This window comes from Chiloscyllium punctatum, chromosome 6 (genome assembly GCF_047496795.1).
Source record: "Chiloscyllium punctatum isolate Juve2018m chromosome 6, sChiPun1.3, whole genome shotgun sequence".
NCBI classification, from domain to species: Eukaryota; Metazoa; Chordata; class Chondrichthyes; order Orectolobiformes; family Hemiscylliidae; genus Chiloscyllium; species Chiloscyllium punctatum.
The window spans coordinates 21,787,485-21,804,583 of record NC_092744.1 but is presented as its reverse complement, the minus strand read 5'-3'; the positions used below and the strand labels follow the sequence as shown (position 1 = coordinate 21,804,583).

The 17,099-nt window shown below is 41.4% G+C and overlaps 1 protein-coding gene across 2 annotated transcripts in view; it reads left to right on the top strand.

Annotated features, from left to right (window-relative positions):
* The window catches only part of mmp23bb (matrix metallopeptidase 23bb), a 33,701-nt gene extending 30,876 nt beyond the window's left edge, over nt 1-2,825 (top strand). For both annotated transcript variants that reach the window (XM_072572118.1, XM_072572117.1), the window contains one exon: nt 164-2,825. In XM_072572118.1, coding sequence (XP_072428219.1) covers nt 164-383 — 220 coding nt within the window. In that variant the 3' untranslated portion in view covers nt 384-2,825. The remainder of the gene's footprint in view (nt 1-163) is intronic.
* The last annotated feature ends 14,274 nt before the right edge of the window (nt 2,826-17,099 follow it).

Genomic DNA, 17,099 nt, shown 5'->3' with positions numbered 1-17,099 from the left:
CTATCCATTCATCTTACTATTGTTTGCAGATGTAATGTGTAAAATGAATAAAATATTTCGCTTGAGACTTCTCAAAGAATTTTTCTTTTGGGATATTGTGCGAAATAAATGCGGGTTTTCCTCATCCTGCTACAATAATTAGTATTTGGCTTGTTTCTTTCAGTTGGTACAAGGATGGAGAATTATTGGCCAGTTCAGTGCCTGGATACTTCATTGTGAAAAACCAGGATCTCAGCATTGTAGCAAACGAGTTTAATGAGGGGCTGTACACATGCCAAATCCGACAGAAAACATTAACGATTCAGGCCAATTCTTGGTGGATCAGAGTCAAGGAAGACAATGATATTGATAAGCCACAAGGTCTCAACTCCCACTCGGGATGAGTGAGAGTGAAATTGATCCAAACCATTGTAAAAATGTAAAGATGACCAATTGTTTGACAATGTCATTGGACAGTCACTCAACCAACATCAGCGACTGCCCAACCAGATGGTCATGGATTTGAATCATGCTGTTAACTGAAACTGTACATTTAATCAGCTTCATATGAATTCCCTGAGATTGTTGGTGAGCACTGTGTATGAGGAAAACATTCCCATTTGGAAAGGGGAGAGCAACACATTCTGTCTGCTTTGCAATGGGATAAGTGAGTGCAAAGCCAAGTCAAAGAAACATAGAAAATAGCTGCAGGAGTAGGCCATTTGGCCCTTCGAGCCTGCATCACCATTCAGTATGACCATGGCTGATCACGCAATCTCAGTATCCCATTCCCACTTTCCCTCCATATCCTTTGTTCCCTTTAGCTGCAAGCACCACCTCCAGCTCCCTCGTGAATATATCTAATGAACTGGCCCCACCAGCTTCCTGCAGGAGAGAATTCCACAGGTTCACAACTTTGAGTGAAGAAATTCTTCTTCATCTCCATCCTGAATAGCTTACCCCTTATTCTTAGACTGTGAATCCTTTGTTCTGGACTTACACAACATTGGGAATATTTTTCCCTCATCTAGCCTGTCCAGTCCCATCAGGATTTTGTGTTTCTACACAAATCCCCCTTCATTCATTTGAATTCCAGTGAATACAAGCCAAATTGATCCAGTCTTTCCTCATATGGCTGTCCTGCCATTCTGGGAATCAGTCTGGTGCACAGTCAATCCTCATGAAGATTGATGTATCCTGACCTCGATTCCCTTCTCTTGAACTGGGAAAGGGAGAATAGAAGATTCTGTGAAATAGGAATGTGAAAAAGGGAATTTTTCAGGTTATTACACTTTCGTATGTTATCACACAAGAATTAGTCTCATAGAGTCACACAGCATAGAACAGACCCTTTTAGCTATTGAGCAAATGAAGAATCAACAAAGTCTCATATTCCTTCGGAAATTGCAAGATTAAATTAGATGACAAGTTTACCCTAAGACATAGGAATGGAAGTAAGGCCATTTGGCCCATCGAGTCCACTCCGTCATTCAATCATGGCTGATGGGCATTTCAACTCCACTTACCCGCATTCTCCCCGTAGCCCTTAAATCCTTGAGGAGAAAGTGAGGACTGCAGATGCTGGAGATCAGAGCTGAAAATGTGTTGCTGGAAAGGCGCAGCAGGTCAGGCAGCATCTAAGGAACAGGAGAATCGATGTTTCAGGCATCAGCCCCTCTTCCTCGAGACAATAAGAATCTATCAATCTCTGCCTTGAAGGCATTTAGCGTCCCGGCCTCCACTGCACTCTGCGGCAATGAATTCCACAGGCTCCCCACTCTCTGGCTGAAGAAATGTCTCCGCACTTCTGTTCTGAATTTACCCCCTCTAATTCTAAGGCTGTGTCCACGGGTCCTAGTCTCCTCACCTAACGGAAACAATTTCCTAGCGTCCACTCTTTCCAAGCCATGTATTATCTTGTACGTCTCTATTAAGTCTCCCCTTAATCTTCTAAACTCCAATGAATACAATCCCAGGATCCTCAGCCATTCCTCATATGTTAGACCGACCATTCCAACCATTTACATGATGGATCCGGCTCATTTTTCTGCCCTAAATGACGGGAAAATGTTTACAGTTCCATTATAGATGTCCACCTTTATTTCTACACTTTAACCATACAATATATGGTGAGAAATATGACCCATGTGTTCAGAGGTGAAGTGGGAGGACTGTTCTAACACCTCTTAGTTCGTTTCCCCAGTCAGCCATATCACCACAGATAAGCAGCAATGCAGAATGAGTGTGGTCACTTGTGTAACTGTGCCATTTCATTAATAAACATCAACTTGCACTGAAACAATAAATCATTTGGGGAAGGGCATTTAGACATGGATAATGAATGTTCACCACACAATGCCAGCCATTTCACATGAAAAAAAATTAAATAAAAGTAAGTACAGAAGATACTGGTAATCACTTGGGGGTGCTCTCAGCCATGTTCAAGAATCCCAACCCTAACATCTGTCCAGTCAAACGACCCATTGTTTCATAGGTAAATGCTGTGGAAAGAAAGGGAGATAGGTTTAAAGTCTCATTCAAGGAAAAAGCATTTCAACGTTATACAAGAGTGTCAGCCTAGGTTATGGGTTTCAGTCGCTGGAGTGACATTTGAAAACAAACCCTTCTGATATTTGAGTCAATGATGTCGCCAATGTGTCCGAACTGGTTGAATGGGGGAAATCAATGAGTTTGTGACTTTTTCTCTCCCTGACAAAGGACCTTTGTCAGCAATGGTCCCTTCACTGATATTCCCTAACGAGTTTGTAATCCTGTAATGTTTTAGCCACCAACCACAGGTGACAAATTGTATTTCTCATTCATAAATAAAAACAATGCGTAACTGACCCTGGCTCAGGGCTATGATCTGATGGCTCACAGTGTTTGCATGTGAATTCTTGTATATTTGTTTGGTAAATGAGTTAGAAAGCACTGGTCAAATGTTTTTGGCTTGTGTTGAGATCTTTGGTCACTTGGTGACTGGACAGTGTCAAAGAATCATACAGCACAGAAATAGACCCTTCAGTCCAACTTGTCTGTGCTGATCAGACATCCTAATTTGAGCTAGTTCCAGTTTTCAGTGTTTGTCCAACGTCCCTCTGAAGCCTTCTTATCCATAAACCCATTCTGATGCATTTTAAATGTTGTAATTGTACCTGCCTCTACCACCTCCTCTGGCAACTTGTTCTGTACATGCACTACCATCTGTGTATAGCAGTTACCACTTTTTAACTGTTTCCCCTCTCACCTTAAACCTATGCCCTCCAGTTTTGGGCTCCCCCACCGTAGAAAAAGACTGTGGTTATTCACCCTATTCATGCCCCTTATGATTTTGTAAACCTGTATGAGATCAGCCTCCAACGCTCCAAGGGAAAAAAAAACAACCTATTTAGGTTCTCCCTATAACTCAAACCCTCCATCTCTGTAAGTCTTTTCTGAACCCTTTCAAGTTTAACAACATCCTTCCTATAGAAAGTATTCTAAAAGCCTGACTAATGTCCTGTTTAGCCATAACATGACATCCCAACTTTTATAACTCGATGTTCTGCTCAAGGAAGGCAAGCGTGCCAAATGCCTTCTTCAACACTCTGCCTACCTGTGACTCCACTTTCAAGAAACTATGAACCTGGTAGATGCTTGTCATGTTGGCATGCACATGGACAGGTAGTTTTGCCTGTGTTATGTTGTGCACATAAAGTTACTAAAATAGTGCATATGGCTAAAGCAGTGTCACTGAACCATATTAGTTAGTCATTTCTGCTCAATAGCATGGGGTAATGATTAAAGATAAGAAGACAACTGACAGGCTTAAGCAAAGATCTGATCACAGAGCAAATGTAACAGATTGTGAGGGTGCCCAGAACAAAAGACAAAGGCATTGCTAATGGTAGTAAATAGGGGGGCAAATGCAGTTGTGAAAAGGAGAAGATGGGTCTACTGTGCTGAGGGCAAAGACAACAAGACAAGAAACAAACAAGACATTACCAGCATGGGAACGATTGGAGGGGGAAGCAGTGCAATAAAAACGAAGGACAGAGGTCATGCTCTGAAGTTATGAAACTCAATGTTGCGTCCTTGATGCTGCAAAGTGCTTAAGTGGAAAATGAGGTGTTGTTCCACCAATTTGTGTTGAGCTTCATTGGAACATTGTAGCAGGCCCAGGAAATGGAGCATGAGAGAAGATAAAATTCCCTACAGTATGGAAACAGGCCCTTCGGCCAAACAAGTTCACCCTGACTCTCTGAAGAGTAACGCACCCAGACTCATTTCCCTACATTTACCCCTGACTAATGCACCTAACACTGAGCAATTTAGCCTGTTCACCTGACCTGCACATCTTTTTGGAATGTGGGAAGAAACTGGAGCACTTGGAGGAAACCTATGCTCACACGGGAAGAATGTGCAAACTCCACACAGTCACCCAAGGCTTGAATCGAACCCGAGTCCCTGGCGTTGTGAGGCAGCAGTGCTAACCACTGAGCCACAGTGCCACCAAAAGGTGGTTTATTGAAATGACATGGAACTGGAAGGGCAGGGTCATCCTTACAGAGTGAAGGCATTCTGTAAAGTGGTCATCTAGTCTGCATTTGGTCTTGCCAATGCAAAGGAGAGTAGCAAATACAGTAGATTAGGTTGAAGAAAGTACAAGCTAAAAGCTGTTTCACCTGGAAGGTGTGAATAAGGGCTTGCACAGTGAGGAAGGAGTTTTTTTGGCCCTAGTCACCTCCTGTACACCATGTAAGTGCAAAAATATCACTGAAAAGAGACCTGAACAGTTCCCATCCAACATACCCTCCTTCGCCTGGCTGAGCTCATTCTTACTTTACACGACCTTTCCTTTAACTCGTCTCACTTTCTCCAGGTCAAAGGGGCAGCAACTGGGAATTATTTGTGGCTCTTTGTCACAGACAGTGTGGAAACTGCTGCACAAAAACAAACAAGAACTGTCCATCTCACTCCCTATAATCTCAGCATCACATTGTACACATATTAGCCTTTCCTGATTTGGGAACATCAGCCTCTGGGTTCATGTCCTAGTCCAAGGTTTGTGTACAAAAATCAAAATTGACACTTAGTTGCAATACTGAAAAGATGCTGCACTGACAGAGATGCTATCATTTGGATAAGATATTAAATCTAGACTTCACTGCTTGTTTGGGTCAATATAAAAGATCTCATGACACTATTTTAAATACAAGTAGAGGTTCTACCAGACCAATATTTATCCCTGAATTAACTTAATGAAAAGAAAATCACAAGAACATAAGAACATCAGAAATTGGAGCAGGATTAGGCCGTCTGGCCTATCTACCATTCCATAAGATCATGGACTCATCTCCACCTGCCTGCCCACCATAACACTTAATTCCTTTACTTGTCAAAAATCTATCCTTGCCTTAAAAACATTCAACAAGACAGCCTCAACTGCTTCGCTGAGGCAAGGAATTCCATTTATTCACAACCCTTTGGGTGAAGAGGTTCCTACTGAACTCAGTCCTAAAACTGCTCCCCCTTATTTTGAGGCTATGCCCCCTATCCCCCAGAGGAAACAACCTCCCTACTTCTAGATTATATATTCCCTTCATAATATTACGTGCTTCTATAAAATTCTCCCTCATTCTTCTAAATTCCAATGAGTATTGTCCTAATCTACTCAATCTGTCCTAATAAGTCAGCACTCTCAACTTTGGAATCAACCCAGTAAACATCCTCTGCACCCCTTCCAGAGTAAGTAATCCTTTCTCAAGTAAGGAGATCAAACTGTACACAGCACTCTTGCCTCACCAACACCCTGTCCAGCTGCATATTATCTTCCTGTTTTTGAACTCCATCCCTCAAGCAATGAAGGACAAAATTCAATTTGCCTTCTTAATTACCTGCTGCACCTGCAAACCAACTTTATGTGATTCATGCACAATGGCATCCAGGTCCATTTGCACAGCAGCATGCTGCATTTTTCAACATTCAAATAATAGTCCATTTTGCTGCTATTCCTACCAAAATGGAGATGGTCTGGTACAGTTCCCACCAGTGGAGGGTAGCTAATGTAGCCCCACTATTTATAAAGAGAGAAAACAAAGAATTAGAGACCAGTCAATCTGATGTATAGTAGTAAGAAAGATTTTAGAGTCCATTATCAAGGATTTTATAACACAACAGTTAGAAAACAATGATAGAATCAAATATAAAATTAAAGTGCATGGGATTGGGGTAATGTATTGAAATGGATAGAAAGTTGGATAGCAGACAGGAACTAAAGAGTAAGAATAAATGGGTCTTTTCTGAATGGCAGGCAGTGACTAGTGGGGTACTGCAATCATTGGTACTAGAATCCCAGCTACGCACAATATATGTTACTGATTTATATGCAGGAACAGAATATATCACAAAACTTGCAGATGACACAAAGCTGGGTGGAAGGGTAAGCTGTGAGAAAGATGCAGAGATGTGCAAAGAGATTTGGACAGACTGAATGAATGGGAAAATTGCATTGCACTGTGGATAAATGTGAGGTTATTCACTTTGGTAGCAAGATAGAAAGGCTGATTATTATTTGAATGAGTGCAAATTGAGGGAGGGGAATATTCATTGAGTCTTGGATGCCCTTGTGCACCAGTTACTGAAAGTAAATGCACAGGTGCAGCAGGCAAACTGTACGGTGGCCTTCATAGTGAAAGGGTTTGAGTTCAAGAACAGGATTGTTTTGCTGCGTTTATACAGAGTGTGGCATTGGTGAGGCCACACATCTGGAATATTGCGAATCATTTTGGTCTCCTAATCAGAAGAAGAATGATCTTGTTAAAGAAGGAGTGCAGTGAAGGTTTACTAGATTGATTCCTGGGATGGCAGGGCTGACATATGAGAAGAGATTGAGTTGGTTATTTTATTCACTGGAATCTAGAAGAATGAAGGGGGATCTCATTGAAACCAATAAAATTCTAACAGGACTGGTCTGGTTAGATGTAGGGAGGATGTTTCTGATGGTGAGCAGGTCCAGAACTGGAGTTCGTAGTTTAAGGAGAAGGGATAAACCTTTTAGAACTGAGATCAGGAGAAATGCATTCACCCAAAGAGTGATGATCCTGTGGAATTCACTATCACAGAAAGTGCTTGAGGCCAAAACATCACATGTTTTCAAGATGCATATAACTCTTATGACTAAAGGGATTAAGGGATATGGGGGGCAGGGCACGATTAGGGTTTTGAGCTCAGTGATCGACCAAAGTCATAATAAATGATATAGCAGCCACAAGAGATCGAATGGCCTACTCCTGTCCCTGTTTTCTATATTATCACTTAGTTATTTGTGGGGCTTTGCTGTATGCAAATTGGCTGCTATTGTTTGCTAAATTTCACAGACACATAGAAAGATTATAATACGTGAGGGGTCTTCTGTGGTGACAATGACTACACAACAAAAAATTGTCTATAAGAGACACCTGTGGGCATAATAAACTTTATAAAAATGCAAGTCTTATTTTTCCTTCCAAAAGTAACAAGGTTGTTGATGAATCAATCAGTCAGTCAGTTTATGACAGTCCCAGAAATACATGCCAATTTGTACAGCATCTTTTTACATCTTGCCTAGATGCTCTAGCACATGCAAAGAAAGCATGTTGATTGTTGTTATGTGGGCTAGCAATGCATATATCCCATGACTGAAATCATCAATAAATAGAGTCATAGAAGAAAAATTCCTACAGTGTGGAAGCAGGTCATCTGGCCCATTGAGTGCACACCAACCCTCTGAAGAGCATCCCCCTATAACCCTGCATTTCTCTTGGCCAATCCACCTAACTTACACATCTTTGAACTGTGGGTGGGAACTGGAGCACACCCATGCAGATACAGGGAGAATGTGCAAACTCCACACAGACAGTTACCCAAAAGTGGAATAAAACTCAGGTCCCATATGCTGTGAGGCAGCAGTGCTAACCACTGAGTAACCGTGTGGCACAGTGTGGAAACAGACCCTTCAGTCCAACTCATCCATATTGATTAGATACCCCAATCTGACCCACTCCTACTTGTGGCGAGGGGGATAAAAACAGACTTGGAAGCCAACCTCTCAGTGAAGATTTGCAACAAGACTCATGGTGGGAAACCATGCTGCAAACCAAAAAGATGCTGGAGAAGACCCACTCTGACCTTGAGACCCACCTTTATGGAAGAGAGTCAAGTCTACCTCAGAGAGGAAGGAGATTCCCACAGCCTGGTTTAAATGCAGCTTATTGCAGGTAATATCCTTTCGCAACCTGATGGAGCTAGATACAGAGTAAATATTGCGGGAATTTGGGAAATGCTCACACAGTGTTTTTAATAAGGAATATTTTACTAACAAAATCAAATTGAGTTGTAGCCAAATTCTGTGTCCCTTTACTGACAACAGCGCTTGGATAAAATGTTTTTAATACATAAATTGGTTGAAGTGTCCAAAGTAACTCAAATACCAGTTAATGAGGAATGGCAATGGTCCATCAGATGGCAGTTCCATCTGAGAATTGTTACAAACTTTTATGAATGGCTTCTGAAGTTCCAAATCCAGCCAGTGACACCCACATACCCTGAATGAATAGAAGATCATCAGCTTATGTAACATTGAATGAACTTTATAAATGCTGTTGTTGTTTGGAATGAAAACGGCACCTGTTTTCATAAAAATATTTATTGAAAAATGTTTTTTCTTTTACAAAAGAAAATGATAAATTATAAAAGTACAGAAATACAGAAAAGTAGAAATAATATTACATTATTATATTACAGTAACGTGAACAATGAACTGCCTACTACTCTTCAAGATATAATCGTCTCATATTTACTTTACTTAACTCAAATTAAAATAAACTCAAATTAAATGAAATAGTATCAAATTAAATTACAATCCAATAAAATAAAATTACATTACATGACATTACATTACTCCACTTGCCGTACCTCCACTGAAGCTCACGTCCACGGGAGTAACAGTAATTATATCTGTATTTACTAGGCCTCCTCCCCTGGGGTCCCCAACCACCTCGTGGCTATATAAAGGCCCTAACCAGTACCGCCGATAGGTCCATGTCTATGTAATTTAGGAAGAACTGCAATGTCTTACAAAATTGCTCTCTTCCCTTGGTGCACCATACTTGTCAGATAATCTTGGGGGATGTGCTCCATCACAAGTCTGTGCCACCCCGCAAGACCTGGAGGTCTTTCTGATATCCAGTTCATCAGAATGTTCTTCCTGGCGCAGTATGTTAGAATGCTAGATAACCTCTACCCGTGCTCACCCAAAGAGGGCGGATTCGGTAATCCCAAATGAAAGGATACCGGATCCTCCTTAACTTCAATTCCCAGGATCCTCTCCAGCTGATTCACTAGGGCACCCCAGTCTCCGCGAATCTTGTTGCAGGAGCAAAAGCAATATATGAGGGTGCCTATGCTGATTTTATATTTGGGACATGTCAGAGAAGATCCTTTCTCAAACTTCTGTGGGAAGTTAGAGAAGTGATTGCTAGGCCTCTTGCTGAAATATTTGCATCATTGATAGTCACAGGTGAGGTGCCGGAAGACTGGAGGTTGGCTAATATGGTGCCACTGTTTAAGAAGGGTGGTAAGGACAAGCCAGGGAACTATAGACCAGTGAGCCTGATGTCGGTGGTGGGTAAGTTGTTGGAGGGAATCCTGAGGTACAGGATGTACATGTATTTGGAAAGGCAAGGACTGATTAGGGCTTTGTGTCTCACAAACTTGATTGAGTTTTTTGAAGAAGTAACAAAGAGGATTGATGAGGCTAGAGCGATATATGTGATCTATATGGACTTCAGTAAGGCGTTCGACAAGGTTTCCCACGGGAGACTGATTAGCAAGGTTAGCTCTCACGGAATACAGGGAGAACTAGCCATTTGGATACAGAACTGGCTCAAACATAGAAGGTGGTGGTGGAGGGTTGTTTTTCACACTGGAGGCCTATGATCAGTGGAGTGCCACAAGGATCGGTGCTGGGTCCTCTACTTTTTATCATTTACATAAATGATTTGGATGCGAGTAAAAAAGGTGCAGTTAGTACGTTTGCAGATGACACCAAAATTGGAGGTGATGAGGGTTACCTCAGATTACAACAAGATCTTGACCAAATGGGCCAGTGGGATGAGAAGTGGCAGATGGCGTTTAATTCAGATAAATGCGAGGTGCTGCATTTTGGGAAAACAAATCATAGCAGGACTTATACACTTAATGGTAAGGTCCTGGGGAATGTTGCTGAACAAAGACACTTTGGAGTGCAGGTTCTTAGCTCCTTGAAAGTGGAGTCGCAGGTAGATAGGATATGAAGAAGGTGTTTGGTATGCTTTCTTTTATTGGTCAGAGTATTGAGTACAGGAGTTGGGAGGTCATGATGAGACTGTAGAGGACATTGGTTAGGCCACTGTTGTAATATTATGTGCAATTCTGGTCTCCTTCCTATCAGAAAGATGTTGTGAAACTTGAAAGGGTTCAGAAAAGAATTACAAGGATGTTGCCAGGGTTGGAGGATTTGAGCTGTGAGGAGAGGCTGGACAGACTGGGGCTGTTTTTCCTTGGAGTGTCGGAGGCTGAGGGGTGACCTCATAGAGGTTTACAAAATTATGAGGGGCATAAATAGGGTAAATAAGCAAAGTCTTTTCCCTGGGGTCGTGGAGTGCAGAACTAGAGGGCATAGGTTTAGGGTGAGAGGGGAAAGATATAAAATAGACCTACAGGGCAACTTTTTCAAACAGAGGGTGGTATGTGTATGGAATGAGCTGCCAGAGGAAGTGGTGGAGGCTGATACAATTGCAACATTTAAGAGGCATTTGGATGGGTATTTGAATAGGAAGGGTTTGGAGGGATATGGGCCGGATGCTGTCAGGTGGGACTAGATTGGGTTGGGATATCTGGTTGGCATGGATGGGTTGGACCGAAGGGTCTGTTTCCATGCTGTACATCTCTATGACTCTCTGGTGTTATAGGGGCCTTGCATCACTTGTGTTTTATTGTATATTGAGATTTTCTTTACATTTCCTCATATATCCTTCCATATTTCTGATGAGAGTTCTTCCCATAACTCCTGATTCCAGATCCCATTGAGTCTCTCCATATCCCACATTCCGTCTCTGCAGATGATATATGGTACTAACCGAGAGAGTGCCCCCACATCGGAGTACTCTTCTCTCTATATCTAACTTGTAGGGCTGAGACAAGAGCATGATCTTCCTCTATATATAATCCCTAACCTGGAAGCATCAGAAAAAGTCTCTATTAGGAATCCCGTATTTCTGACTTAATTGGTTGAAAGACATCAAGACCTCTACCTTGAATAAATCTCCCAAACAGGAGATTCCCTTACCCTCCCATGCTCTAAAGCCAGAGTCCATTGACCCCGGCCTAAATCCTGGGGTTCTACTAATGTGGTGAATGGAAAGGTCTTAAGCAAATTGTGCTCACCCTGCTACATTATCCTCCATGATTTCACCATATTTACGATAATCGGGCTCTCACAGTGCTCAGCCACAGATCTCATCTTGTCCATAAACAGTAAGTTGATGAGGGGACACCTCGCCTTCAAGGCCTCAACATCAAGCCATATTGACCTTGAGTCCTTACACACCCATTCACCCACATATGACAGCAATGTGCCTATTTGGTTTCTCTTCAGATCTGGGAGGTCCACTCCCCGATATCCTGCGGAAGTTGCAGCTTGGTAAGTTTAATTAGGGGGCACCTATGGCACCAGATAAATGATCCAAGCCAACCGGCAAACCTCTGCAGCACCTGTCTGGGTAATAACAATAGGAGCATCCTCATAAGGTATAATAACCGAGGAAGAGCATTCATTTTAATTAAGGCTATATGGCCTAACCATGATATGGGTAGTCCCTAAACTGCACCATTTTAAAGGATCACATGGCTTACATTGGTGGCTTGGTTGTATTCAAACAAACTTCAGGAGAATATTTACAATTCTCAGCTGAACTGTCTGATTGTCTACAAAGTGCAAACTTTTTTTATAATTCTAGCTAAAAGCAATTGGCCAAAGCAAAAGTGACTTATTTGGGCCACACTGTGAGGCAAGGTTAAATAGCACCTGGAGAAGTGAGAGTAAGAGCCATTTTTGATTTTCCTGTGATTAGGTCAAAATTGAAAATTTTGGAATATGTTAGCATGAGTGTATTTTGAAAGATGTTTGTTTCAAACTTCAGCGTTATTGTTCCATTGATAATTTTTTTAAAGAAAGGCAAAATGCATCCATTCAGATATAAGAATACCAGGGTGCCTTTGGTAGCTCAAAAGCTGTATTGGGGCAACTGCTCCAGGTTTTATGGTGCCAAGTTATTAAAACCCATTTGACCAGTGACATCAGTGTGGTGCCATTTTACTCAAAGACGATGAGATGGTTATTGAATAGATTTGAATGCTGCAAAACATTTAAGAAGGGAACAGCATGAATCAGGACACTGTCCTATCCTGAACGCTAGCATTCAGCCTCAGACATAAGCCACCTCACAACTACTGAATCTCAACTAATCTGCAAACATAAGAATCATGAAACCAACTGTTCAACTACCAGTGTGAATGCTATTGGTAACCTTAACTTTTCAAATATCTGCTCTTCACAAACAATTTAAAGATTGATTTATTTTTTAAAAACCTTTCAATCACCTCATTTCTAATCTGATAATGTATGCTGTGTTACTACCCTTATCATGCTTAGTAATGAATAAAGTCAGTCTTTTTAAACTCAAGAAGGCCTGAAGTAGTTGGCTCTTTTTCAAAGTCAATTTGGGAGAAAAAGATCCATAAGGAAAGAGATAAGTCATTAAATTATGATTGTGACAAACCCAGTGAAATAACTCCGCTGAGGCTGACATCCTGTCACCAAGTCACCCTGTGTTTGTACATGAACAGTCCTTTCCTTTAGTACTGTCTCAATCAGAGTCAGCTACCAGAATGTCAGCATCTCTGACATTTCGCTATTTTTAGTGTCAGCCACGGCTCCCTGATTGGACCAAATTAACAGCCCCAATCAGTGAACTCATATTCTATGAGACCCAGCTGACTGATATTTGAACAATCACTACAGCCAGGAAATGGATGAATAAAGAGGGGGAGGCAGTTCATGCCCCCCCCCCCCCCAACAGGAGCTTAGTGGTTTAGGGTATCCTGTCTGCCTCTAAAACAAACTGGGCAATCTCACTGGGGTCTGAGTATAACATATCACAAGGGTATGAGAATAGAAAATTCCATCAGACAGGAATACAAAGGTGCATAGGCTACAGTGAGAAATAGGTGGCGCTAGAATATAGGGGAATAACTTAATAAAAAAGCAAAGAACTGCAGATGCTTCTGACGAAGGATCATTGGATGTGAAACGTTAACAATGCTTTCTGTCCACAGATGTTGTCAGATCCGTGGGTTTCTTTGATATTTTGCAATAACTTAATAGATGGACAAAGTTAAAAATCACATAACACCAGGTTATAATCCAACAAGTTTATTTGGAAGCAATAGCTTTCAGAGCACTGCTCCTTCATCAGGTGATTGGGACTAACACGGACACTTTCTCAAAGAATTGCAGTTCTGTGTATTAAAGATTCTTGGATACAATTTGTTTCGGAAAGATATGAAAGGAGTAAAAAGGGGACGGAGGGGTTGGTGGTTCATTAAGGAGAACATTGCCTTGCTCAAGAAACTGATGTCCCAGAGGGCTCAAAGACAGAGAACAAGTCAGATAGAGGTAAGGAAGAAGAACTGAGCAATTACATCATTCACTATTGTCTACTCAACACCAACTACTGGGGATGATGTAGAGGCAAAGATTTCCAAGGATATTCTAGAAAGTTGCAAGAATTGTAAAGTTACAATGAGAAACTTTAACTATCAGAATAAAGACTGTGATGGTAACAGTTTAAAAGGCAGAGAGTGTTCTTGGATGGTTTCAGAGTAAGGGCTTGCTCATTTAAGACAGAGATATAGAGAAATTGTGTCTCTTCGAGGATAGTGAATCTATGAAATTCTTTACTGCAGAGAGCTTTTGAGGCTGGATTGTTAAAATTATTCAAGGCTATGTTAGACAGTCTTTTAATCAAGAAGGAAATCAAGGGGTATGTAGCAAAGGCAAGAAAGTGATGCTGAAATAATCAGGTCAGCCATGATCTCACTGAATTGTGGAATAGACTCCATGGGTCAAGTGGCCTGCTCCTGCTCCTGCGTCTTATAGCTTTATGGTCTTACAATTTTTAGAGGAGTTTTCCACATCATTATGAGCCCAATCTATTTGGACTGAGAGGCAATCATGTACAAATGTCCTTTCTAGTCTGCCATAGTCATGTGGCCTCTACAATGTGACACCCACACTGAAGGCAGTCACCTTAAGCTCACTCAATAATTACCTCATGTTGAACATGCTGATACATTACATGGAGGAAACATTGTGCCAGAAGTGAAACTGACGAAAGGTTTATCCAGCTGTGGGTTGTCACTAAAGACAAAAATGAAGAACAATGAAGCAAGGCACAATTAAAACATGGATAAAGCTTTTTTCCTGAACAGCTCCTCTTTTATTTTAGATTAGATTCCCTACAGTGTGGAAACAGGCCCTTCGGCCCAACCAGTCCACACCGACCCTCCAAAAGGTAACCCACCCAGACCCATTTCCTGCTGACTAATGCACCTAACACCACAGGCAATTTAGAATGGCCAATTCACCTGAACTGCATATCTTTGGACTATGGGAGGGAACCCATGCAGACACTGGGAGAATGTGCAAACTCCACAAAGACAGTCACCCAAGGCTAGAATCAAACCTGGAACCCTGAGACAGCAATGCTAACCACTGAGCCACCGTGCCGCCCATCAAATGACAGGGAATATGAAATGTAACAGGATGGCAGAATTAAGCCATCACAATGCATTTGTTGAGCAAACCAAAAGTTGCAAGTCACAGCGCTACACTTTAATCACTGTTCAGAGGAGACAGTTTCAAAGTAAATTCCACTCTAAATCTCTCTGAAGAGATATGAGAGCTACAAATTAATATTTTGATCAGATATTGTGTTATTTAGACACTGATGGAATGATGCGTTGATGTTGAAACAAGTGTGATGTATCTGACTTCAACCAGTCATAATGATGATTGGCTAGCTTCAAACTGAGGAGGTTACACACCCTGGCGTACAGCTCATGTCAAGAACCTGTACATGGAGCCTTTTAATGATATGGAGAGGCTTTTGTAGCTGCTACTACCACAGGGTTCTGGCTGACCAGGGAACACATTCACTTTTATTGCTCACCATGGCCATGTTGGAAAGAATTATAGGTCGATCTTCATCAACCTGTTTCACCATGTTGTATACACACCTTCTCTGACCATTAAGTACCAGATTGGAACTCAAATGCAGGACTTCTAGTTCAGAGGTAGGTGGTCAACTACATCACCACATTACCGACTACTGATAACTAATAAAGATTAGTAACTGATATAGCTCAAATCATCGGTGGGCGATGGATATTATCATTTCTACAGGTTCATTACAATTGCTTACAGGTTTGAATGCATCTGTTTTTCCTACTTTATATATCAAAATGAATGCATCAAAAATCAGTTTCCATATTAGAATGCTGAAGTTAAAATAGTGAATTATTGAACAATCTGATGAGAGCCTGTACCTTTTTAATTGTTAGATTAATCATTTCTATCCAGAGACCAAGAAGCTCTTTAGGAGAAAGCTCTCCAGAGTTTGAAACATCTTTAAGAGGCAGAATGTTTAATTAACATTAACAATGTCTATAAATAAATGAATGAGGCAGCTGATACCCTTTGGGAGAGATCTTTGCTGATGAAGTGGCAGAGGTCCATATATTTTAGTGATTTTTTTAATGCATTGACAGTGCAGAGAACTCCATTAGAAATAAGCACATCTGTGAGAATTGTTGACACACTAACTATGTTATTAATAAGCGTTTAGTGCATCAAGGCAATGGGAGTGAATGTACATCTGTATCTATATATCTTTTAATCCACCATTATGCTAAAGAGTAATGATTAACGTGGGTGGAGGCATGAAGAGTTATGGTGTAGTTGTAGTATCACTGAGCTGGTAATCCAGAATCTCAGGCAAATGTTCTGGAGGCATTTAAAACCCACCATGGCAGATGGAATTTGAATTTAGTAAAATAGCTTGCCTAATGGCAGCTATGAAAGTATTATTGATTGTTGTAAACATCAACCCTTTAGGGAAAGAAATCCACCATCCCTACCTGGTCTGGACTACATGTGGCTCCAGACCCACAGCAATGTGGCTGACTCTAAACTACCTTTGGGGCAATGAGGTATGGAGAATAAAAGCTGACCTTTGCAGTGATGCTGGCACCCTGTGAACAAAAAAAATAACTTCCAGATGTTAGGATTAAACCTGAAACTTCACTTCCAAATCAGAATTTTCACAATGTGTTTTTCAGAGTTGAAAGCTGTTAAACAAAGTTTGCATCCTGAAATGTAACATTCTGTAATATCAAATATTACTAAATCCCCCTTGATCTGATGAAAGATCATTGACATGAGACATTGAGATAACCTTTCCCTCCAAGGGCAGCAACTTGAAACAATCCACTAATCTAAGTTGCTGAAACTCAGCACCATGGAGAAACAGTCATTGGCTGTGATTACTATGGGAGATGACCTTTAATTGACCAGGAAACAGGTTTGCCATCCGATTAAAGATGGCAGAGTAGACTGTTAAAGCTGGATGGTGAATTAGCTTGGAAAGAGAAAGATGCTGAAGTGTGAAGAAGTAAATATGACAGAGATGCTTCAAGATGGAGGCAAGTCTCACACTTAAACTCAGCTTTTGCAACCAATACACCACAGTGGAGCAGGGTCGAGGCAGATAGGGAGGGCATCGTGGCCTATCTGGATCACTGCCTCTAACATAACTTGCCATTGGGTTCCCATTTCCCAAACTGACTCCTGCTACTACAGGAAGCCAGAGGCAAGCTGCAACGTCCATTCAATCACTTTTTGTGAGCCTCAAGTCATTCTTATTGAGGCATATAGCCCGGCATTGCCCCTTCAACCTCTTCACACCTCCTGATCCCAGAGGCCGAAAGGCGCAGGGCAATAC